Genomic DNA, 25,351 nt, shown 5'->3' on the forward strand with positions numbered 1-25,351 from the left:
GAAAGCAAGAAAAGTTGGTGTCTTATGCTTTTATCCTCACTGTTCTTTGCCAGTGATTGATACTTTGATTTCGATAAATGCTTTTTAAATGAACACATGAAAATGTGTATATCCTGGTTCCATACCCATTTAGCCTATCCCAAAGTGATCCAAGTATTCTTTGACACAGCAATTCCAATAAATAGGAGGGGGAGCATTAAAGCATCAGTTTTGCAAGGGATTATCTTGTTATGATGTGGAATAGTTGTCATTTCTTTAGCAGTGCTGAATTGATTATGTATAATTTTCCAACATAGCAAAGGAGAAAAAATACCAGTATTAGTTAGCTCTGATTTCTTGCCAATCAGAGAGTCTAGTATTGATAGTGGCTACTTGGCATCAACTAAACTATTTTAATTTCTCAGTTGGCAGAAAGGAGATCAGATTGTAGTAACTTAACTTAGACTCAGAATGCTATTAAGCCTTGTCATACTGTAGTTGGGAAATATTATGCCAGAGTTCATAATTGGTTCACTTGTTTGCTTTTTATGATTTTTATTCTCTTATTGTTTCAATTATACTTTTTTCTCATTTTCAACATGGAAGAATATCAGTCTTATACTTTCTCTAGGTATCTTACTGCTACAGCACCAAAATTATTTTTTAATTATTTAGGACAAATGTCGCCTGTAAGTAATTTTAAATTATACTACTTATCATCATCTTATTTCACACTTAACTAATTTTTAATTTGTATATGTAAACTCATTTTGAAAAGTTGATTTACTCTACAGCATTATTTTAAGTAAAAACTGCTTTGTAATTTATTGCTTGATTTAATTATACGCAACTAGTTTATATTTTTCATCTATTTGTATAGGTAGGCATGGCCACAGAAGTATATGGGAAATGATCTCCTGACAGTTTCGTATTTAATCAACCTTCAGGAGAAAACAGTAATAAAATTATACTATGACATCATTTTTAACCTTGATAAATGAAGAATTTTTTTATTTAAAAGAAAAATTTGAAGTCTTTGTCTTTTGTAGGTTAACTATAAACTTTTTTCTTTCCTAAAGCTATTTGTGTATTATATCCACAACATTTAAACTCGTTATAATCATATAACTCCACTTCCCTGCTTGAAAAATAAACTATTTCTTCTAAAAAAAAGGCTTCCAATAGATATTCTGATATTTTAAGCCTGCTTTAAGTTCCAAGCAGTATGAAACAGCCCAAGATATTAAAATCTAGAAATGTATCACGTATAATAGAAACCGCAACTCAGCTTTAACTACTCTATAGTGGCACTTCTCTTGCCGCTATAATAAAACTTAAGAATGTTTTAGTGATTTTTTTCCCTACTATTATTCAAAATTACATTACCCTTACTGAAATCTGAATGGCTTTTAGTGGATTAATTAAACTGTAGCTGGTTTGCCATCTGGGTGCAGCTTGTTTAGCTGCCTTTCCATGGAAAGATTTCTCATGGAAGAAAGACTATTTTTTTTTGTTAGAATACAGCTGCTAGGATTCACTTTCTAAAAAAGAAATAATTATTCTTTCTTACATGAGATTTGTGATGAAATTCAATTTGGAAAATAAAAAACCATATTTTTGCCTTTCTTTTTAAAGATTATTCATAGTACAAGTTTTTAATATTTTTTATAAATTTGTAAAAAATATGTTTTGTGTCTTGATAACTTGTAATATTAAGTAGATCCTAGGTTTAGGCTAGATGTGAAAAAATGGAAAAGAGGGAATTAACTAAATCTGATTTTTATGGCTCAAGTGGTTTCATTAAATTAGAGTGCTCTGTGTTGTTCATTAATGAACTTGTGCCATATGCTTTAACTGTTCTGGTCAATAGCTGATAAAGAAAGGCTTTGGGGTTTGCTTTTTCGTTATTTTTTTATTTTTATTTTTTGTGAAGCTGGATAAAAATATCCATGTGATGGGCTTTTATCAAAGGAGTTAGTTTGAATTCAGTAACTACTACTGAGGCAATATGGCTCGCAATTTGCGACACAAAGGTAGTCATACATTATTGGAATACAGCCTACTGCGCTTCACATTACACAGATGTGAAGGCCTGATTATAGCTGCTTCATAATTAACAGTGATCCGATTTGTTTTGTGGCATAAATGGTGCATGTGTAGAACATTAGCCATGGCACTCTCATTCAAATTCAACTCAAGGGCTCAGCGGCAGGCGGGTCACGAGCTTCAGGGAGTAGAAGCACAAGCTCCTCCATATGTTCTTGCTGCATCTTACTATGGCTATGAGTGCAAGATAAGTTCCCCAAAGAACCTAATCGTGTTCTGTAATTACAGCGCGGCTTTCTGCTGGCTAGAAATGAGGGAGAAGCTAAAACACTCCCTCATCAGATAATTTGTAAATTACTTTACATGGCGGATGCCTAACTCAGTTGGTTTTCAACTGCTGAAATTATAAATAATTGTAACAGATGTGGCAATATGGCTGGCCTCCAATAAATGAGGCCCTTGATAATTTGGCCAACCCTTTGACAGGCCAATTTAATAAAATGTGAACAAAATCTTCTTGCTAATAATTTATCATCCTTTTTCCCAGTAGAATAAATTTAATTACCCTAGCAGTTAACAAGGTCACACCCAGATGCCAAACTCGGCTACAGTTTTGATAATGCAATCAGGAATTGAGAGGTGATGACAGCGTTGTTGTTTTTTTCATTACCTGGCTTCACATAAACACAGGTGGCGTAGCTTTCTTGTCAGTTTTTAATAATTACAGGCTATTATGGAATGCATAGTTAGCAGATTGAAAACCACACTTTAGTGAATTTGTTTGAGTATGATTGAGGTTTTAATGTATAGAGATGATAATGCATAACAAGCATAGTCCCTTGCTTATACCATTAGTGCACAAATTTTGATTTTTTTACTGGTGACGTAAGTGTCAAATGTTTATAAAACTTAGAGTATGCATTATAATAGGTAATGGATTACACATTTCATTCCTTGAATCTAGAAATTCATTTTAGGATACCATTAACAGATATACTTGAAATATTCAGAAATCTGGCAGACTGTGAGGCTTTATAACATACTTTGGAAAAACCTGATTGTGTTTAATTTTGCTTTTTAAGGTAAAAAAACAAATCTATAGAAAAGTCACTTAGTCTTTTAATCCTAAGTTTTAAGTAAGGCCAGGATTAGTTTACTGTTGGTATTAGAATCTGTAGTCAGTGTGTATACTACACAGTTAATACTCTAAACACTGTTCTGTGACATGTAAATATCACTAATTATTGTCAGTGCAACCTAATATTTACATGTCATAGAAGAAATAATTAGCTTTTGGTTTCTCAATTTCATAACAAAGATACTGTTGTCTACTGGTTGTGACTCTAAGCCAGTAAAGCATCCATATGGTGTATGGATAAATTTATGACATTAAAATTTCCCCCTTTATTTTGCTGTGCCCTGATTTGGCTTTACCACACAAGTGTTAGATACTAAAGGAAAGTTTAATTTGACCACTTTATAGTACTGAATTTTTCAGTATTGTGTTATTAGGTTGGTGTTTATGAGAGGAAATGGTGACATTTTAAAGTTTACCTAAATGTGGTAAATAATTTCATTATATTTTGTGATCTCTAAATGTAATCTGAGTATATTTGGGTTAAAAGTGAATGGATGGAAGAAATGTAAATATTTATATTTTTTAAAAGAGAGTGCTAGCTGACTTTGTTCATAAATTTATCACTCAATTTCATAGTCTTTCTAAAAGGGAGGTGTAAGTTTAAGTTGGTACACTTAATTCCATTTGTGAACTTTTGTGACAAGACTATTTTGATTTATGATATCATGTTGATTTAATAGCTTTCTTTTTTCTTTATTATCTTAAGACTATATGATTATTATTGAAGTCATCTGTTCTCAGGTTATGGATGACTCAGCTAACTGTTTTATAAATTGGCAATAGATATATTTCTGCATTTCTAAAATCAATTTTAAATGAAATGTAAGTTTTTGTAGAGATTCAGGATTTCAGTAAATATATATATGCACTTTTTAAATATTCTGTCTTCTTCCAAGAGGAATTGAGTTGCTTTTCAGAGAACTGTCATTCAGGATGTCAGTTTCTCATATATATATATATTCATAGGGGTTGGATATTTTATATACACAAATATTACAGATTTTAAACATACATATATGTTTTAACCTATACTTAATTTCCAGTGAGATATTACTTGGAGGGAAACTATTTCTTTTGCTGAGGTATCATGTCCTTTTTAAGTATTTTTGTTTTGCAATAGGCTATATTATGTGTTGACAGGTTTGGAGTTTGTAAATTTCTTAAATAAGTGAGATAATGTATATGAAATGCTTACCTAAAGCTAGGCACTCAACACTTTTCACTAAATGCTAGTTATTATTTTAATGAAGTAGTAAATAAATTAGTATTTTAAATTAAAACTTATTAACAGGACAAAACAATTTAGCTTATAATTCTTTGTAATTGTGATAGTTGTGGAAAAAATTTCTATTTATTAAGCAGTATTCACTCACCCTCCACTGTAGTAATGCCATACGATGTTGCTTGAATTTAAAGCAACATGACTAGATATTTAATTTATATAGTGTTTTAAAAGTAATTGGCACAAGGCTTCACTTCCCCCCTCCTTCTACTCTAATAGCTTTTACAGGAGTTTTTGATCAAAATTGCCTCTGTGAATCAATGTGAAAAAGAAGTTATGTATTAATAATAGTTAATTTAAAGAGATTAGTTCCAATTGGAGGCATTTGGATGCATACTCCACTGATCATTTCTTATCAGATTATCTATGGTCTAGCACCATACCATTATCTTCCAAGATTATAAACTAAAAAGTGCACAAGGATTTTTGACATTAGAGGAAAAAGTTTATTTATAAAATACTAATAATTCTTAGCAAGAAAAGTTAAATTTTCAAAGATTCTAAGATTTTTAGGGCAATAGATGGAGTGAACTTCCACAGATAGGCGATTGATTGTCTTGATCTTGCTAGGCCTGTAAAGCAGTGCTTAGAAAGGGTAAGAATAAGTAAGGATATATGAAGATATATATTATGCCTATAATAATTATACATGTAATTATTATGTTTAAAAAGCTGGTTAAATGAGTATAGTATGAATGGGGGACAAAAGAGTAACTTGACAGTCAAGTAACCTGACAAACACTACTTTGGTAGTGTGATCAAGTTCAGTGTCAGCAGTCAAATCATGTTGATAGTATGTACCCTTGATATGATATGATGGCTTCTGTGATCTTCCTCCCAAAAATTCATAACCCCAGTCTAATCATGATGAAAACATAGACAAATTCCAGTAGAGGGCCATCCTATCAAAACAATATACCTAAATAGTACTCCACAACACTGCCAATGTCATCAAAAATAAGAAAAGTCTGATAAACTGTCCCAGCCAAGAGTTGCTGACATGACAACTAAATGTAGTGTGGTATCATGGATGGGATCTGGGGACAGAAAAGAACATAAGGTAAAAACTATGGAAAGTTGAATAAACTAGGGACTTCAGTTAAAAATAGTGTATGAAAATTGGTTCATTAATTTTAACAAATGTACCATATTAATTTTAGTTGTTAATAATAGGGGAAACTGGGTGGGTGGGGATGGCAGGTGTAGGAGAAGTCTCTATAGTATCTGCTCAGTTTTTCTGTAAATGTAAAGCTGTTATAAAAAATAAAGCTAGTAATAAAAAAGAAGTTAAACGTCAGAATTAAAATGGTTTTCCTTTTCTCTTTAAAGTATGGGAACTATATCCCAAACTTATCGTTAGTGAATTCTGAGAGATGATATGATAGAGGCTTTCATTTGTATTTCCCCATCTGTACTGAAATTTTTATACTGAACTTTTTATCCCTTTTATTTGCAGAAAAAATTACATTTTAAAAACTATTTAGTGACATGTTCATTGTAAAAAAATTAAGGAAATTCAGATATGTATGAAGAAAATTCACATATAATACCTCCATTCAGAAATAATGCTGTAAATTCAGGGTTTGGTGAAATTTATGTCTATACAGTATGCTGTATTCTTCTGTAACCTGTGCCTTCCTCACTTAACAGTTTATCATGGATATCTTTCTGTATCAACCCTCAGCATGATTAGAACAAAGTCCAAGGCTTGGTACATTATGTTCTTTGATTCATATTTCAAAATTTCCCTAGGAAATTTGTAGCAGTCTATACTCCCACCACCATGTTCTCAAGATACAAGAGTCATAAACTGAGTCTGGCCAATATTGTAAAATTAGATTTCTCTTAGAAATTTGAATTCCTCCATTCTTTTGAAAAATCAGTAGATCTGGCAGTAGTGGGCCACATTCCTCTGTGAAAACAGCTGGCTGGAGCTGAATAGCTACTACCACAAATACCCTCTTTATTCCCTCAAAATGAGGGTAACTGCGATTTGATGTTTCATTTTACTTATACTTTTAAAAGTGGTTATATTAAGAGAAATGTGAAATACTTCATGTGCATGTATCTCTAGCAAAAGTGATAAAAGACGAGAGAGAGAGAGAGAGAGAGAGAGAAAGAAGACTCCATTTTTGAAAAACTGAGAGAGTGCATAGGTTTCCTTGTGGAAGTAAAGTATATATGTATATGTTCAATATATATACAAAGTGTCTCTGTCGAATGAATTTTAAAGCTATAATTTAAACATAACTCATTTTACTTATTTATTTACATTATGGCTCCTATGTGAGCTGGAGTTAATCACTACTTAAATAGTATTTTAATTTTGAAGTTCTGTTATTGTTTACTGACGAATTTTAAAGGAATTCTGCCTAAATAAGAAATCTTTTATTATTATAGTAGCAGTGTCCACTGTTGGAGGCTTTTTAATATCTTCATAAATATTTTAATGATTTAGAATTGCAGCTTCTTGACCAAATATTCATGTTTTTATATTCTTATCTGTTGCATTATAACCCAATGATGACTTGGAAAACTCATTTATTAAAGAGCAGAGGATTGCTTATTGGATATACCAATAAGCTAAAATTATGTTTTTCCGTTTTTTTTCTAAATTTTTGTTTGATTTTGAACAATTTATTTAAAATTTCTTTGGTAAATGATGTGATATTAATATATTCATTGTAATTTTATTTAACAAAACCAGAACAAGAATAGGTAGCCTTTGTAAATTGTTCAGATTGGCAGCCCAAAGGAAAAATTTATAAGCATCATAAATCTGTTTACAAAAAAGGAGGAAAGAATAAATAAAAGCCATACAGTGGTTAAAGGAGGAGAAAAGAATAGGTCAGACTCCTTTAGAGTTTGGAAGAAAAGTGCTTAAGGTATTTTAATTTGATGTTCAATGCAAGCTAATAGAGTATTTAATATTGTAGAGTATTTAATATTGTAAGTTTGGTAACAGTACAATATAAACAACATTCTGAGGAAAATATTTAGTGTTGTGATAGAATAAAGATTGGGAAACAAATCAGGTGACTTATATATGAGGAAAGTGTAATAGTATGATGATAGTATACTGTAATAGTATGATGATAGTATAATGAGATGATCCTTCTCTTTATAGAAATTACAGGTTAGGATTAGTAAAAATTTGCCTATCCCCTAAAAAAAGAAAAAAGTAATCAAAACCAAGAAAAGGTAATATTTCTCATTGTTAGTTCAGAAGAGTTAAACATACATATTTTTCTTATAATCCTTAGGAATATCATTTAGGAAGGATGGGGCTCTCCACATTTTAAATGAAACTATTTTCAGGGCTACTGGATCCATGTTGATAATATTAGAATCATAAGATCTGACTTTTCTTTCCTGGAAATCAACAAAAACTTGGTTTCACTATGATCTAGTGTTTTTGTTTTTTGTAAATGGAGTGGTTAATTTGAAATAGTGTATATGCATGGATTTTAATGGTCTCAAATATATTCAGTTAAGATGGTGGTACAATTTTGTTGAATGCTAGTTTTCATGAATAGGTTTCTTACAAACTTAATTTTCCTGTGATTTCTGTTGTTAAAATGTGGTGCTTACCATTAACAGTTTATCTGGCATGGGAATAAATTTCAAAGGAGAATACTGTGAACTCTGCTGACTTTAAAAAGTATCAGAGTTCTTTGAGTTATTACTAAATTATAATACATTAAAAGCTAATTAGACGTATAGTGCTGTTGGTTTCCTTTTCTCAGGTTTATATTCAGTGGTATTGCATTAAGCATTTACTGAGGAAATACCTATGTGTATAATCATTAATTTGAAATAATTTTATAGATGAGTTGTGTATATCATGCACAACTTTAAATTTTTTCTCCTGAAAATCTGTATGACAGTATTACTTATGAAAATATTTACACAGACTCTTGGTTATTTTATTGAAAATGCCATTCTATAAGGATGATAGAAGCTTAGCTAATTCAGGTTTACGGTTTATTTTTGAAATGAAATGTTCTTTCTTGGAATACTTATGATTTATATAATGTAGTAACATATATAAATATTTGCATGAATGTGTAAATAATGTAAGACACAAACATACTTTTTAAAATAGGTTTCTCAGCAGCCATCTTTATCGAGCTTAGAAACCTTCATGGTCTCACAGAAGTCTGAAATTGAGTATTTACAGGAGAAACTGAAAATAGCAAATGAAAAACTATCAGAGAACAGATCTACCAACAAGGGTTCCTCAGAGAAGAGCATCTTGACAAGTACTGAAAGGAAACATAAGGTAGGGGCATTTGTCATTTTGTGAATTTGTCAGGATGAGGTTGGCAAGGCAAGTGATGAAGTTAAAAAACAAACAGCAGCATTTACTTCTCTGCTTATATTTCTGGAAGCTTTTAAAAAATATTCTGTGTCAAATGTTTTATAAAATCATGGCTGGGAGTAGCAAGTTTTCCCTTTTTGAACTGAATAATATGTTCCTTATTTAATTAATTAAATATATTAGTAATGATATACCTCTTTCACAGTAAATTAACATTCTTATATTAAAAAGTTTTGATAAGTATCCCTCATCTATCTAATCTATAGATAAATTAAGTAGAAATTTAATGTGGTATTAGTCCTTAATTCAATTTTCTAATTTTAATTAGAAGAAAAATATATCTTAATGTTTCTATTTCATTGAGCTGTCATATTTAAAATACTGCCCATGTGGAATATAAACTGTAAAATGGAATTTAACATTAATATGTGCAGTTACATATTTTCAGATTTAAAGGTGTAACAGTGGAGAATAATAAGCAAATTTTTTGTGGCATGATTCTTATTTATTAATGTCTCAGCTTTTCCTTTTTGTGGTATTTATTGCATATTCTTATTATATTGCAAAAGATTCTATGAACATTAATATAAACATTTCAGAATATCACATTGTAAATATATTATTTCTATATAAATTGAATTAAGCTTTTCCTAAAAGTAAGGAGTTTTAGAGGTATGTTTCTCACACTTGTTACTTCAGCAGTAGAAAATATTTTTAAAAGTAGAAAATCATGTTTTCAATTCTCATTCTTTTCATTTTTTTCCTATGAGTAGGACAAATGTCTTAATAAAGGAAGTATTTAAAATGAGACCTATGTTTCTGTGGCATTCTTATTTACTCCCCCTAATATTATTAGTAATTTTCAGAACTAGCTTTATTTATGTATGTATGTATGTATTTAAACATAACTCCGTTATATGTTTCTTGCCATTTTGGAGTAGTTTCACAGCATTGAGCTTTATTTAAATGAAAGAAAATACTCCTAAAATTGAGAGACCTTATAGGGCCTAATTTGGTTGTGTGCTGTATTGTTGAGCTTTAAAAATGTACTGCTTTGTTGTTTCATTGCGTTTAACAAAAGTCAAGCAAATGAGAGTGATATTTTGAAAGAATTTTCTTTCTTTTTCATAAGGACATGCAGTAAGCATGAACAATATGTTGCCCAGCTTAATAGATGCTTTCACATATTCCTTCTCCAGATTGGTATATGAAGCTGTACATAATATAAACACACATTCTTGTCTCTAGTTAGCCACATTATAGTTAATGACCATATGGTCATTATGGTATAAGATCTACTGTCTGTTGTATTTATATTCCTCAAGCATATTGTTCCTTCAACTTCACAGTGTGTTAAACTATTTCAAAGGGAAAAAAATCCTTTCCCTCTTGTTTCTGGTTGTCCTATCAAGTGTAACCTTGGACCCTTATAGAGCAATTAGACCAGCCTCTATCCCCTCCTTTGTAATGAGGTTTCTTGCATTTCTGAGTCTATAACCCTTTAGTCTTCCCTAATGGGACATCATTATTCTGAAAGAAACAATGTAAATGTAAATGAATATTCTCATTAATGAGTCACAGAGAAACCTTTAGCGGTAGCACTGTGGTAATTCTGCTTGTTATTTCTCTGGTATTCCATGCAAGATTTTTTCTTTTTATAATTCATTATTAGTATTCAAAATTACTTGTTCTTTAATTTTGCATGTCTTTCATAATCCAGTGTTCCAACTAGTTCAACCATGTCCTTGTTTTATTCTCGAGGAACCACCTGTGAAACGCTCAAGGTCTTTGTCCCCAAAGAGCCCTTTCTTAGACTCAGAGGAGCTAAAGAAGCTGAGAAATGCTGAAAGAAAGATTGAAAACTTAGAGAAGGTACTACAGCTAAAGGTGAACATTAAATCCTTTCTTTAGTAATAACCTTGCATAGGTAAGGATATACCAAAGTAAACATTCATTTCACAAATTACTGCTTATCATTTATCTTTCCTGAATTTAATTACTTTTTAAAAAATGTGTAAATTGGTTAGTCTAGTTCTTAAGATTTCTGAGGATCATAAAGTAATAAAAAATTTTGCTACTTTAAAAACTAAATGTTTATTCACTACTTTAAAATTATTAGGGAATATTTTGACTCTGTATTGAGAATAAATTTCTTATAGTTTCTCAGAGACCAAAAAATACAACTACAGCAAATGGAAAGGGAAATTTCCTGTGGTTCTTTATATATGATAAACATACACAAAGAAACGTGAGTTAACAACTATGCTAACCTAGTTCAGGCCACTTAAAATTGTCCTTTACAGAAAAATTATACAAAGTGGCAAATAAATATGTATTATTTTTTCCATTTCAACTGAATTTGTCTCAGAATGCATGACATTTGAATCTGTTGTGTTCTTCCAGTCTTTAAGAAGCATATGCATTTATTGTTCTATCTTTAAGAGTTTATACTTTCCAACTCATACTTTGTGAATTATCTTTCTCAGAAGAAGTTGGTTATGTGTATTGAACCAATTTTATGTGACTATATTGAGGGCTTTAATTTTTTCTGTGAATTTAATATGGCTAAACTTGTCATTCTTCATTCACAACTACCAGAAGGCCAACACTATTTGAGATTTAGCCATTTAACTGAATCTCAAATAGCTTTATAATATTCTGTGACAAGCCCAATTTACCGATGATTAGAATCCAAATATTTAAAACTTAGATTCTTTGTCAGATAGATTATTCTTAGGAGGAAAATGTTTTGTACTCTAGAGCAAAATATAGTTTAGAGATATAGTTAACCGTAAGCTACAATTGGAGTTTTTTTCTGCCTTTTCACTAAACATTGTTTTAATTTATATTTATTCAGATTTAAACTATTAGTTCTAAACAAAGGAAAATTATCATCTATTGTTTCTCCCAAAAATAAAATGATCAGATGACCTCAGCTTGCTAACATTTAGCCTACTTGAAATTTATACACCTGTAGTTATTTGCTCATTCATTCGTTTACTCATTTGTAACTTATTGGCTAATGCAATTAGCCAAGCATTGTGCTAGTCACTTGTATAACAGGAGAAAAAAAATGATGCTGAATAAATAGTTAGAATCTAGTGTATTGGTGTGAACGTGGAGGTACAAACAGGATATTATGGGCATGTTTAGGACACCATCATCCTTCTTTTGCATAATCCTTGAAATTTACATACCAAGGCTTCTACTTCTGTCCTCTATTAATCTGGGTTCTCTGGAGAAATAGAAACAATAAGATATAATCCTTTAGTCTTCCCTAATGAGATATCATTATTCTGAAATACGTGTGTGTGTGTGTGTGTGTGTGTGTGTGTGTGTGTGTGTGTATGTGTATATATATATATATAGAGAGAGAGAGAGAGAGAGAGATTGATTGATTGATTTACTCTAAGGAGAATTGGCTTATATGATCACATGATTATGGAGTCTGAGATGTCCAAGATCTGTAGTCGTCAAATTGGAGATCCAGGAGAGCTAATGGTATAGTTCCAGCCTGAGTCCAAAGGCCTGAGAACCAGGAGAGCTAATGATGTAAGTTCCAGTCCCAGTCTGAGTCTGAAAGCAGGAGACCAGTGTCCCAGCTCAAAGACAGTCAGGCAGAAAGAATTCTTTCTTACTCAGCCTTTTATTCTGTTCAGGCCTTCAGTGGATTGGATGAAGCCCATCAGATTGGGGAGGGTAATCTGCTTTATTTAGTGTATTGATTCAAATGTTAATTTCATACAGAAACACCCTCACAGATATACCCAGGAACAGCCATTAACCAAATACCTGGGCAGTCAAATTAACATAAAAAATTAACCATCACATACCCCATTCAGTAGTAGAGCAACTCCACTCATTTGCCCCCAAAAGTCTGTGAGTCTTTTTTAGTTCCTTGTTTTTGGCAGGAAGGAGTAGAGCAATTCAGACATTTTTAGATCTATTCTCTTCCACTTCTTAAATTTCTTGTTTCAGAGAGTCTCAGAAACATTATACTAATTTATTTCCTCATTCCTTTTTTCTAATAACTGCTCTCTTGGATGAGGCCTCAAGTTTATTTTTAGAGTAAAATTATTTTTCACACCATTTCTTTTTCATTTATATTATTTCTGTATTCTTTCAAGTTAATTGATGATAATTGTGAATTTCAAATGATTGTTTTCTTTCACAGATTTGCAAGATAAGGGAAAAATGGGAGCAAATTTTTTTCTTTGCATTTTATCATTTGGTAGGAAAGGATTTCTTATTTTAAAGGAGCAAAATAGCTGAATGAAAAAGGCACTATAATCAGTAGCATTTAACAAAAGGAATGGGTAAACAAAACATGTATATTAAAGCAACTCCAAGGAGAGTAGTTGGGCCCAGGGCATTTTTAAATTTACAACCTGACTTTAGTAAATGTAACTCATATATAGTGAAGACAGAAGACCTGTTTCTATCTTCTTGATTATTAGGCTATAGTATTAATGCTATTGCTATTACTCAAGCACATGTGAGTATAAGGTAAGATAGGAATTAGTGGTGTGTTTGTGTTAGTTTCCTAGGGCTGCTGTGACAAACTACCATAAACTGACTAACTTTAAAAGAACAGAAATGTATTGTCTCAAAGTTCTGGATGCTAGAAAAGTCCAAAATCAAGGTGTCAACAGGGTTAGTTCCTTCTGAAGTCTGTGTGGGAAAATCTGTTCCATTCATCTCTCCTAGCTACTGGTAGTCTCAGGTGTTCCCTGGCTTATAGATGGCCTTCTCCTTGTGTCTTCACATCACCTTCCCTCTATTCAAGCCTCTCTCTGTGTCTAAATTTCTCCTTTTTATGAAGACCAAACATATTGGATTAGGACCCACCCTATCTCATTTTAACTTGTTTATCTCTATAAAGATCCTGTCTCCAAACAAAGTCACATTCTGAGATAATGGGGTTAGCACTCCAACATATCTTTTAGGGAGAGATTCATTTCAACACATAACAGTGTCTTATGGTTTTTAAAATACATTGGGATCATGGAGCTCCTTTTGAAGACCATTCCCCACTAATACACGTTGAATTTTTGTCATGGTCTTTCCCATGTTGGTATTCTTTTGAATACTGCTCTTCAAGAACCTAATGGGAACATGGCAGACAAAATGTTCCTTGCTTAAATATGTGAGCAATGGATTAACGTTTTTCTATTTTTGTGATCCTTTAACATACCAATGTGCATTGTGAATCTATAGGAAGGTAGAGATACATTATTTATCAGATTTACTTGATTATACCTATTAAGATTTCCCAAAAGACTGTTGCTCCATGGAAGATACTGTTGGAAACACTAAACTAAAGACAAAAGGCATGATCATGGCATGGTAGGTAGCTTTAGGGTCCCAAGTTGATCACCAAGGTGGATTGAAGGGAGGGAGGGAGGAACAAAGAAATTTCAGGAGCCTGTGGTACATATGTACATAAATTTTGATACATTGACATGCTCTTCATGCATATTATTCTAATACTATATATTATAATAAAATATAATTATATAAACATTAACATATTGTCTTACTAAGCTCTCTTCTGTGGCTAGTTGTACCTGTTTTCAAGATGGGCAACCAATGTTGTAGAGTCAATAGTAATAGAAGAGATGAAAGTTCTTATTATAAAAATCTCACCCAATTCCAAATCCTGAATTCATGGGTGTAGTGAATTATAAAATTTAATTTGGAAACAGTGCATCAGAGCTTTATGAAATTCTTACTATCCTTGCGATTACTAGTGCCGTGAATCTCTGCTTTACTGACTTTCAATTGACTTTTCAACTGACTTTTTAATTCATGAAGTTTATACATTCTGCTGAAATTAGACATCCATGGAATCCTTGGTATTCTATAAATGTTTTTTTCTTAACTTAAGAAACCTTGCTATCATACTCTGAAGATTGAGCCACTGTTTTATTAATAGTGTACATGTTCTTAGTTTGCTTTATGACTGTCAAGAAACCTTTGAGCAAACGATGATTTGATCAAGAATCATTTCTGTTCTTATCAACTCAGAAGTAGAATTACAAACATCATTGAGAAAAGTCAGTTGATGCAACTTCACTATTTTCTAATATTTTAGTCATTGAGACTTGTTTGTACGCAGAAGTTAGAGCCTCTAGTTTAGCTAGTTTAATTACAAAATACATAGAAGTTACTCTGTAAATATTTTATTGAATGATCTAATAAATCGACCTAGTTCCGTGACTGTCCATGGGGTATTTTTGGCTTGCTGACTCTAGAATGCAGGCTTAGTAGTTGTGGCGCATGGGCTTAGTTGCTCCGCAGCATGTGGGATCTTCCCGGACCAGGGGTCGAACCCATGTCTCCTGCATTGGCAGGCAGATTCGTAACCACTGTGCCACCAGGAAAGTCCATAAATAGCTTCATTTTGAAGATGGAGAAATTGAAACACGTTGAATTTAAGCAGCTATGTCAAGGTAAAATTTAGTAAGTTTGAGCAGCAGGAGTTGAACTTTTATCAGCACTTAACACCCTGCATATACTAGGTTATTAATATATGGTTCTCCAATTGAAACAAACAAAATTGAATTCTGTATCCTGAATTTTTAACCATAGTATTAAACCATGCTACTTTTTATCAAGTAATTATGCAGTGGCTGTGATTTATATCTTCTAAAACTCTTTAGAATAACATTTATTCTAGTTTCCCCGTCAGTGATGCCGTTTTCATGCTTTTTCATCAAGCACTTCCATTTCCATATGGCATACATACCACTCGGTACACACAGGGCTCAAATACGTCCTAATAACTACTTAAGAGAATTATTGAAGTTTTCCTACTAGATATATATTCAAAGTATAATGGCAACATATAAATACTGTTGAGACAGGTAAAATTGCAGTAAAATAATGCAGACTCTATAAGGTATTAACTCACTGTTGGGATGAGAGACAGATAGTCAGTGAAACAGTACATTTGCCTTCTAAATGATAAGGGCATCACTGTTAATACTTGGGAAGAGGACAGAGTAAAAAGCTCACTTTTGCTTTGAGCCTCTATTGGGCAAGCACAGTGCCAGGGGCTTTACCTATATGTTAGTTTATTTAGTTTAATTGTCATAATATAGATTTCTGTGTTCTTTTCCATATTCTATAGTAAAAGAAATTGAATTAATTTAAATAGTGTTCTTAAGATTATGGTCTTACTATGATTAGTGTCCTTACACTAATTATATGTGCACTTATAACTAACAAAATAGTGATGCATTATGTGTGGGCAAATCCTGGAAAACAAAATTTAATATGTAAGATTGGTTCATAAATACATATATATATACTAATTATCAAAAGGGAAAGGAATGAAACGAATTTGATGCCAAAATTTTGAGATTACTTAAGTGATTTTTTAAAATGCCATGAGTGCCTCAAATTTATCAAGCAAACCTGTTCTGTGACTTTAGGAATTCTTCTTTTTCTTCTGCTTAAGTAAGTATTACAAATTAATTCATATTTACATACTATTTTCTTTCAAATTTCATACTTAGATTGGTAGCCTTTTATTTGTAACATTATACTAATACTTTGTTCAGACTTGTATACTTGCTTTTTTGTGTTTTACAGAGCCAAGAAAATGATGAGCTAAGAGATGCCCATGAAAAACACAAGGAAAGGCTACAGATGTTACAGACCAACTACAGAGCAGTAAAAGAGCAATTAAAACAGTGGGAAGAAGGCAGTGGCATGTGAGTTACATAGCTCATAAAGCCATTTCCCTAAATATTAAATGGAACTGAGTAGCATCATATAGGTGATTTAATGGCTTTTGTTTGATTTTAAAGAAATTATTTGGTAGTCAGATCTTTATTGAGGATTTTAAAATAGAGAATATAATAAGTGAAAATAGAAATATCTTAGCAATAACTATAGATTTTCCTATCATTTGCAGAAATAATTAGCATAGGTGATTATGAATGATTGTATATATTTTTAATATATATAGAGTAACTTAAAAGTATATAACAAAACAAAAATAGTTCAAATCCATATGATTGAAAAACTACTTTAAATAAATAAATAAAATACTGGTGTTACAATATATATAACTCAAAAAGTATTTAAGTTTTATTTGAAAGACATGAGAAATAGGAAATTCACATATATAGTTAACTATCTTAAAACTACTTCAACCTGATATGCAATTTGAAAATCTTTTCTATCCATCAGTTTGTTCTGCAGCTTATCTGAATGAATTGGCAGTCTCAGTTCAATTGCTCTGAACAGGTGTTCAGATCTTGGTTAGTCGTAAATGGCTCCCCTGTTAACAGTATCAACAGAGGGCAAAGGACTGAATGAGTACAGAAAATCTACTACCCTCTTATCTTTTGAGATGGATCCTTTAGGGCAATGTTGATGATACACATTGGTCTGTTCTACAGAGAAATAGTTTCTAAATTAGCCAGTACTGCACTTTTACAAAAGAAAAATGAACAGTTTGTTTTAGGTACAGAAAATGAAAACGTAAAGGGCATTTGGCATGTTTTATAGGTAATTGTCACATCTGATGTTTCCTTTGAAGAACAGAAAGTGTTTCATATTGCTTTTCAGTAAAGCAATGATAAATCTATTTGTCCTGGATTTAGCCTCTGCTTACCTCACTTTTTAGTAGTCACTGGAAGTTTGAAGACTACTTGCTAACTATCTGATATTCTGATATTCACTGATAACTGCTTGTTTTAAGGTAGAGCACATAAACCACATTCAGATTGGTTGACAGCAAATTCTAGATGTGTTGATTGCTTATAGTCCTTTTTTGAAACTGTGACATTTCTGCAATGTATGTTTTATTACTAGTAGAATGAATGAGAGAAATAGACCTGAGAATATCATGTGTTTGCTTAAAAGTTTGCTTTCCATAGCAGCAGTTTAGCTTTTTAGGAAATCATGATCTAGGATTTTAATTTCTACATACTTAGGTTTTAGGAAATTCATTGCATAGTGAACTTGATTTAGAAATTTGGTCAATAGATATTTTTAAATTTTATGGAATGTATAAATGAATTTTTATTACACTTTGAACATGTTAAGTAAGAAAGCAATTTCATTTTAAAAATAGGATGGAAATCAGGAAAATAAAGAGAGCAGATCCCCAAAAACTTCGACAAGAAGATTCTGATGCTGTATGGAATGAACTGGCCTATTTCAAAAGGGAGAACCAGGAGCTAATGATTCAAAAGTGAGTTTCTTTTTGTAACAATGTCTACTTAGATAAACATTTGAGAGAAATTCTTTGTGTCTGAAAGGCCATGAGAGAAATTCCTTATAAAACTTGGAAAATGAAATAATCTGGTTTGCCTGTAAAAGTGAGAAAAAAAGATTAGCTTTTAAAATATATATATGTATAATGCAATAACAAGTTGCACATTTGCTAGCTCTAGCTGAAACTGTATAATATGATCTAGGGATTGTGTTAATTAATGTGGCTCTCATCTGTTGGAGGTGTCGCTCTTCATTAGCCTGTATTTTAGACACTGCCGTGCTTCATTTTTGGAATGAGGTGGAGAGGGGATAACCTAGCCAGGCATCCTTGTTTGATCTCCTAGATACATACGCAATGCAGAATGCCTGAGCTCTCTTGGTTCCCTGCCCTGTCCTGCTAATCCCAGCTGAGCTCATTATGGTGTAGCCTTGCTGCTACTCTTGGAGCTAGAGCTGTCCAAGCTAATTACTGGTAGCAGCAGAACTGCCTGTTAAAGGTCTGGTATGGATCTGCTAACATGGTCCTTGGCGGTGACCTGCAAAAGACACGAGGGAATTGCTTTCTTTATTGCTGTGCACTGCCTGTCCTTTGGGCTTAATGCTGATCCCTCCACATAGGTCTTTTAGCTGCCCTAAGTATAAAACTTGATGAAGGATACTCATATTTTAGAAAACATACAGCTTGCTTCCTTGATCTTATAATTCACAAGGTATTATATTCAGCTTGGCAAAGAAAGGACACTTTTTTTTTTTTTAACAGAAAGGAGTTAGACCAGCACAATTAGCCTCTTGCTACTTAACTATTTCTTCATTTAGAGTTAAATTTTTTACACTCAGACCATGGAATTTTTTTGAAGGCTGGATATCTTTTAGATTACTAGAATTTAGTATCATGTGGCATAATGTGATTAAATATTATTGAATTTTCATAGCTGTAAATTAGAATCTTATTTTGCATACTATATAATAACACATGTAGCTTTAGATTACCACCTTTTCCATGCAATGCTAAACTTTTGAAGAAATGATCATATCAGTATACATTTAAATGTATACTTCCAATTACCTCAAAGTATACTACGTTCTATTAGTATTAAATGTTTGATGCTGATAATAAAGTTTCTTATCTTGAAAATTTTTGTAGATTTTATAGATTTGTCCCAAATATATTCCCTGATAATTTTTGATAACTTTGTTGAGATATAATTCACAAGCCATGTAATTCACCATATAAAGTGAACAAGTCAGTGGTTTTTAGAATATTCGAAGAGTTGTGCACCCATCATCACAATAAATTTTAGAACAATTTCATTACCTACTCCCCCAAAAAAGCCCCACACAGTTTACCTGTTACCTCCATTAATTCTTCCACTGCTCTCCACCCCTTAGCTAACCACTAATCTGCTTTCTATGGGTATAGATTTACCTATTCTGGACATTTCATATAAATGGAGTCATATAATATGTGGTTCTTTGTGACTAGCTTCTTTCACTTAACATAATATTTTCATAGGGTTTATCTGTGGTGTAGCATGTATTTGTACTTTCTCTGATAATCTTTAGTGATCTTTTTGTCTCCAAATACAAAAGTTAATTTTGGACAAAATAGGTGCGAAACCTAATTAACCAGTTGCAAGATCTAATCTATTCAAAAAAAATTCAAGCAGAGGTTAGTTGTAAGTGGTGTTTATTTGAGGTTTATTTTGCTCATTAATGAAATAGAACTAAAGAAAAAATAATAAAGCCTTTTTAAGGAAGTTCGGGAACGGTTAGAACCCTGGTCTGTTCACCCAGCAGTATGCGTATGTTACAAGTAGCTCTGTAAATTAGATGCTAAGAGTCATTAAAAGTGTGGATTTTTTTCCCCCTGAAATTCATTTAAATTTATTAATGTGATAGCCATTTGAAAAATATTTATTTTTCATATCAGTTTTAATTTATTAAATAATAGTGAAGGTTGAGGTGATAACCTTGAAGAGTGCTAAATAATTGATATAAACTTTAAGTCATATAATAATGTTTTGGGGGGTGGATTATTTTGTGAAACATTTATTCAGTTAAGAAATGTGTTTGAGTTACTGCTGTGTGACAGGCATTCTGCTAGGTGAATGAAATGAGAACATCAGACAAACTTCCTACTCTCAGGGAGTTTTCTTGGGAACGTTCTAATGAAATATAATGTTAAAAATTAAACTAGAAATATCATGATGAAACAATAAGAAAGGAAACATGTCTTTTTATTCATTGAAGTTTGTTTACTGATGACAGAATTTTTTTTTATTTATATATAGTACATTTTAGCATACAGTTTTTTGAGTTGTAGCACGTATAGTGTTATAGATATATTACATATATCTATAACATGCACAATAGATTCAAGTAACTATTACCACAATCAGGATACAAACTAGTTCCATCATCTCAAAAAATGTCCTTGTCCTACCCACTTGTAGTCACATCCTCCCACCATCCCTAGAACCTGGCAACCACTGATTTGTTCTTCCTCCCTATAGCTTTGCCTTTTTTCAGAATGTTATATGCATGGAATCATATAAGCTGTAACTTTTTGAGACTGGCTTCTTTCACTTGGCATAATGCCTTCGAGATTCATTCATGTCGGTTTGTCCAGTTCGTTCCTTTTTCTGCTAGATGGTATTCCATTGTATAGATGTACCACAGTTTGTCTGTCTGTCTCCTGAAGAATTTTTGGGTCTTTTCTAGTTTTTCACAACTATGTATAGTTTTGGTATACATAGTTTTTTTTTTTTTTTCCCTGCGCCACGTGTCCCAGGAGATCCTAGTTCCCCGACCAGGGATTGAACCCGCGGCCCCTGTGTTGGAAGTAGGGAGTCTTAACCACTGGACTGCCAGGGAAGTGCTATACATAGATTTTTGTGTGAACGTAACTTTTTAATTCTTTAAGGTAGATACCCAGGAGTAGAACTGCTGTGTGTATGGTCAACGTATGTATAACTCTGTAAGAAACTGTCAAACTGTTTTCCAGAGTGGCTATACCATTCTTATTCCTACCAGGAATTCATATGAGCCAGTTGCTCCACATTCTTGTCAACACTTGGTGTTGCCATTTTTTTTAAGACCATTCCCGTAAGTGTGTATTGGTATTCTATTGTAATATTAATTTGCATTTCCCTAATGGCTCATGGTAATGATCTTTTCACGTGCTTATTTGCTGTCTTTATATCTTCTTTTACGAGTGTCTCTTCAACTCTTTAGCTCATTTTTAAAAAATTGATTGGTTATTAAACTAATTAAACAATACTTGTTCTTTATATATTCTGTATGCAAGAACTTAATCAAATATATGATTTGAAAATATTTACTCCCAGTCTGTAGATTGCCTTTTCATTCCCTGAACAATGTCTTTTGCATGACAAAATTTTAATTTTGATAAAGTCCAACTTACCAATTTTTTTCTTTTATGGATTATGGCTTTGATGTCATACCTAATAACTATTTTTCTGACCTGACGTCACAAGTATTTAGCCTATGTTTTCTTCTAAAGAGTTTCATATTTAGCTCTATGATCCATTTTTTAGCTAATTTTTGTATAAGGTGTGGGTTATAGGTTAAAGTTCATTTTTTACAAAGATATATGCCCAATTGTATCAACATCAGTTTTGAGAAGACTATTCCTTCTCCAATAAATTGCCTTTGTAACTGCCAAATATCAGCTGACTATATTTCTGCCGGTCTATTTCAAGACTCTTTATTTTATTCCATTAATATGAATTCCTAAACTTTTGTGAACCCCATACTGTCTTGATTTCTGTAGCTCTCTAATAAGTCTTGAACTCAGTGTGAGTCAAATAGCTTTATTGTTTTTCAAATTGTTTTAGCTTTTCTCATCACTTTGCTTTTCCATAAAAGTTTTACCTATAAAAATAGGTTTAAAAATAGCAATAACTACCAAAATCTTGTGGGAATTTTGACTGGAATTGTGCTAAATCTATAGATTAATTTGGCGAGAATTGACATATTAACCATGTTGAGTCCTCTATTCTATGAATACTTAATTTGTTGAGATTTTCTTTTATCAGTGTTTTGTAGTTTTAGCATGCAGATTCTGTATGTCTAATACTGTTGTTAGATTTGTACAAAAGTATTTAATTTTTGGAGCTATTACAAATGATATTATAAACTTTAGTTTTAGTTTCTACTTGTACATTGCTAGTGTATAGAAATAATTTACATTTTTACATGCTGACATACCTTGCATTATTGATATGTTACAGCTAAGTCTACTATGTTATTATTTATATTTTCTGTTTGTTTCCTCTGTTTCTCTTGTCCTCCCTTCCTATGTGTTACTTGAACATTTTTTTAGAATTGGTTTTTATTTATCTATAAGGTTTTGGATTATATCTCTTTGAATAAGTTTTTGTTTTTTGGGTTTTTTTTTAGTGTTTGCTCTCAGTATTTTACACACATAACTTATTATACTTTATTGGTGTCAACATTTTACCACTTCAGGAATGTAGCAATCTTACTTCTATCTGTGTGCTTTTACCTTCCTCCCTTTATAATATGTTGTCTTAACTTTTGTCTCTAAATACATAGAGAAACCTATTAGTTGATGTTACAATTTTTGCTTCAGCTGTCAAATATTATTTTAAAACTTCAAAGGAAGGGTAGCCTATTATATATTTTTCTTTACCCAAGTTTTCTTCTTTTATCATTTTCTTTCTGTTTGAAGAGCTTCTCTTTAGACCTTCTTTTAAGGTAGGCAACAAATCTCTAACTTTTCCTTTATCTAAAATGTTTTCACTTCACCTTCATTCGTAAAGGATATTTTCACTGGATAGAGAATTTTAGGTTGGCAGTTTTTTTCTTTGGCACTTGAAGGATGTACCACTTCTTTCTGGCCTCCGTGGTTTCTGATGACAAATACACTGTTATTTGAATCATTGCTCCCTTAAAAGTAATACATCATTCTCTCTAACTGCTTTCAAGAATTTTTCCTGTGTCTTTACTTTTTAAAAGTTTCATTTTGACATGTCTTGGCATGAATTTCTTTGGGTTTACTCTTCTGTGAATTCTCTAAGTTCCTTGAATCTCTAGGTATGTGCCTTTTGTCAAATTTGGGAAATTTTGGTCATTATTTTTTCAACTACTTCTTTCAGCCCCACATTCTATTTCTTCTACTCTGGGACTCAATTGACATAAATGTTAGATCTTTTAGTATTGTCCTGCAGGTCCCTGCGGCTTTGTTCATTTTATTTTTCAGACTATTTTATCTCTGTTGTTCAAATTGGGTAATTTTTATTATTCTATCTTCAAGTTCGCTGATTCTTTTGTCTATCACCTCTGCTATTTAGCCCATGCAGTGAAGTTATTTTGTTTTGTTTTGTTTTGTTTTTTGGTTATTGTGATTCTTAATTCTAAAATTCCCACTTGATACTTCTTTATTTCTCTTATTTATTTGCTGAGACTTTCTGTTTTTTTCAAGATCATTCATAACCGTTCATTGGAGCATTTTAATCATGGCTACTCTAAAATCCTTATCAAGTAATTCTGACTTGTGTGTTATCTTGGTGGTATCATTTCTTAGTTATGGTTTCTCAATCAAGTTGAGATTTTCTTTGTTCTTGGTATGATAAGTGATTTTCAGTAGTCTCTTGGACATTGGAGTATTATGCTTTGAGACTCTGGATCTTATTTAAATCTTTTACTTAGCAGATCTCTGATGACATCATGCCTGACGGAGAGGGTCACGTTATTGTTGCCTGGAAGAGGTGGGAGTCTTAGCTCCTAACTTGACCTCTGCTGACATTACATTGAAGCGGGTGTGAAGGAGTGTCTCATTACCACTTGATGGGCATGGGAGTCCAGGCTTCTCACTTGGCCTTCATTGTTAGAGAGAGCAAGGCTGTTTTTTTTTTTTTCGGTACGCGGGCCTCTCACTGTTGTGGCCTCTCCCATTGTGGAGCACAGGCTCCGGACGCACAGGCCCAGCCGCCATGGCTCACGGGCCCAGCCGCTCCACGGCATGCGGGATCCTCCCGGACAGGGGCACAAACCCGTGTCCCCTGCATTGGCAGGCGGACTCTCAACCACTGCGCCACCAGGGAAGCCCAAGGCTGTTTTTTTGTTTTTCTTCCTCTAGTGGTATATGGCTAGAGTAGGGGTGGTTATTGTCAATAAAATTTCTGTCCTGTTAGTCTGTCCCTTTCCTGGTTCTTTGGCTTGAGAGAGCAGACTTTCCCTGAGACATTTTGTTTGTGTCTGTTGGCGTTTCTGGGTCATGAGTTTCTCCAGTACTTAGTTTCAGATATTTATGAGCAAAGAAGAAAGCCAGGGAACTTATCACTGTGAGTTGTTTTTCTTGTGCTGTTCCTCTACTCCTAAGGTCCCTATCCTATTCTTCTTCTTTTCTTTGCCTTTCAGAGTCTTCTTGCATTTGTTTTATGTACAGATCTTCCTCAGCTATTGCTGATGTTCTGTCCCAATAAACCCATAATAAGTTTAAAATATCATAAGTTAAAAATACATTTAATATACCTAACCTACCTGACATCATATCTTAGCCTAGCTTACCTTGAATGTGTCAGAACACTTACATCTGCCTACAGTTGAGCAAAATCATCTCACACAGAGCCTATTTTATAATAAAGGGTTAAATATCTCATATACTTTACTGACTAGTGTACTGCAAGTGGAAAACAAAATGGTTGTATGGGTGCAGAATGGTTGTAAGTTGTAAATGGCTGTTTACTTTCATGATTTCATGGCTAGCTGGGAGCTGCGGCTCTCTGCAGGTGCTGAGCATCATGCAGGAGTATTGCACAGCATATCACTAGCCCAGGAAAAGATCAAAATTCTAAGTACAGTTTTTACTGCATGCATATTGTTTTTGCACCATTGTGAAGTTGAAAAGTCATTGTCAAACCATTGTAAGTCAGGGACCTCCTGTATTGTGTTCAGGGTTTTTATATTTAATTAATGGAAAGAATAGGGATAAATACGTCTACCCCCTGTCAGCAACAAGAAGTTTCAGCTGTTTTTTCTATAGACCAGGCACTCTTATTTTTGTGGCATACAGCAGGATCTAGTTTAATAATACTCAGTCCTGATGTTTAAGGAGTAAGATTTATCCCTATTTATACAGTAATAGCTATCTTTAAAATATAAGGCTAGAAAACATTAAAAGAAGATGTCTACTAAAACTACTTTTAAAACAAATTTGAATAGTACTTCTAAGACCAATCTTAAAAATTGAGTTAATTTTTCAAGACCCTGATAAAAAATTCTGTGGCAACTGTAAATCCAATCCATTCGTAAAAGTTGAGTTAACTTTTCAAAATCCTAATAAAAAAAATTGTGTGGCAACTCCAAA

The 25,351-nt window shown here is 32.5% G+C and overlaps 1 protein-coding gene across 1 annotated transcript in view; it reads left to right on the forward strand.

The window, feature by feature from the left end:
- Positions 1-25,351, forward strand: part of CNTLN (centlein) — a 327,580-nt gene that overhangs the window by 170,504 nt on the left and 131,725 nt on the right. Inside the window, exons 9-12 of the mRNA XM_082843600.1 lie at positions 8,551-8,727; positions 10,528-10,653; positions 16,363-16,484; positions 17,855-17,974. Of these exons, the coding sequence (XP_082699726.1) occupies positions 8,551-8,727; positions 10,528-10,653; positions 16,363-16,484; positions 17,855-17,974 (545 nt within the window). The remainder of the gene's footprint in view (positions 1-8,550; positions 8,728-10,527; positions 10,654-16,362; positions 16,485-17,854; positions 17,975-25,351) is intronic.

This window comes from Leucopleurus acutus, assembly GCF_964270905.1.
Source record: "Leucopleurus acutus genome assembly, chromosome: 7".
Taxonomy (NCBI): Eukaryota; Metazoa; Chordata; class Mammalia; order Artiodactyla; family Delphinidae; genus Leucopleurus; species Leucopleurus acutus.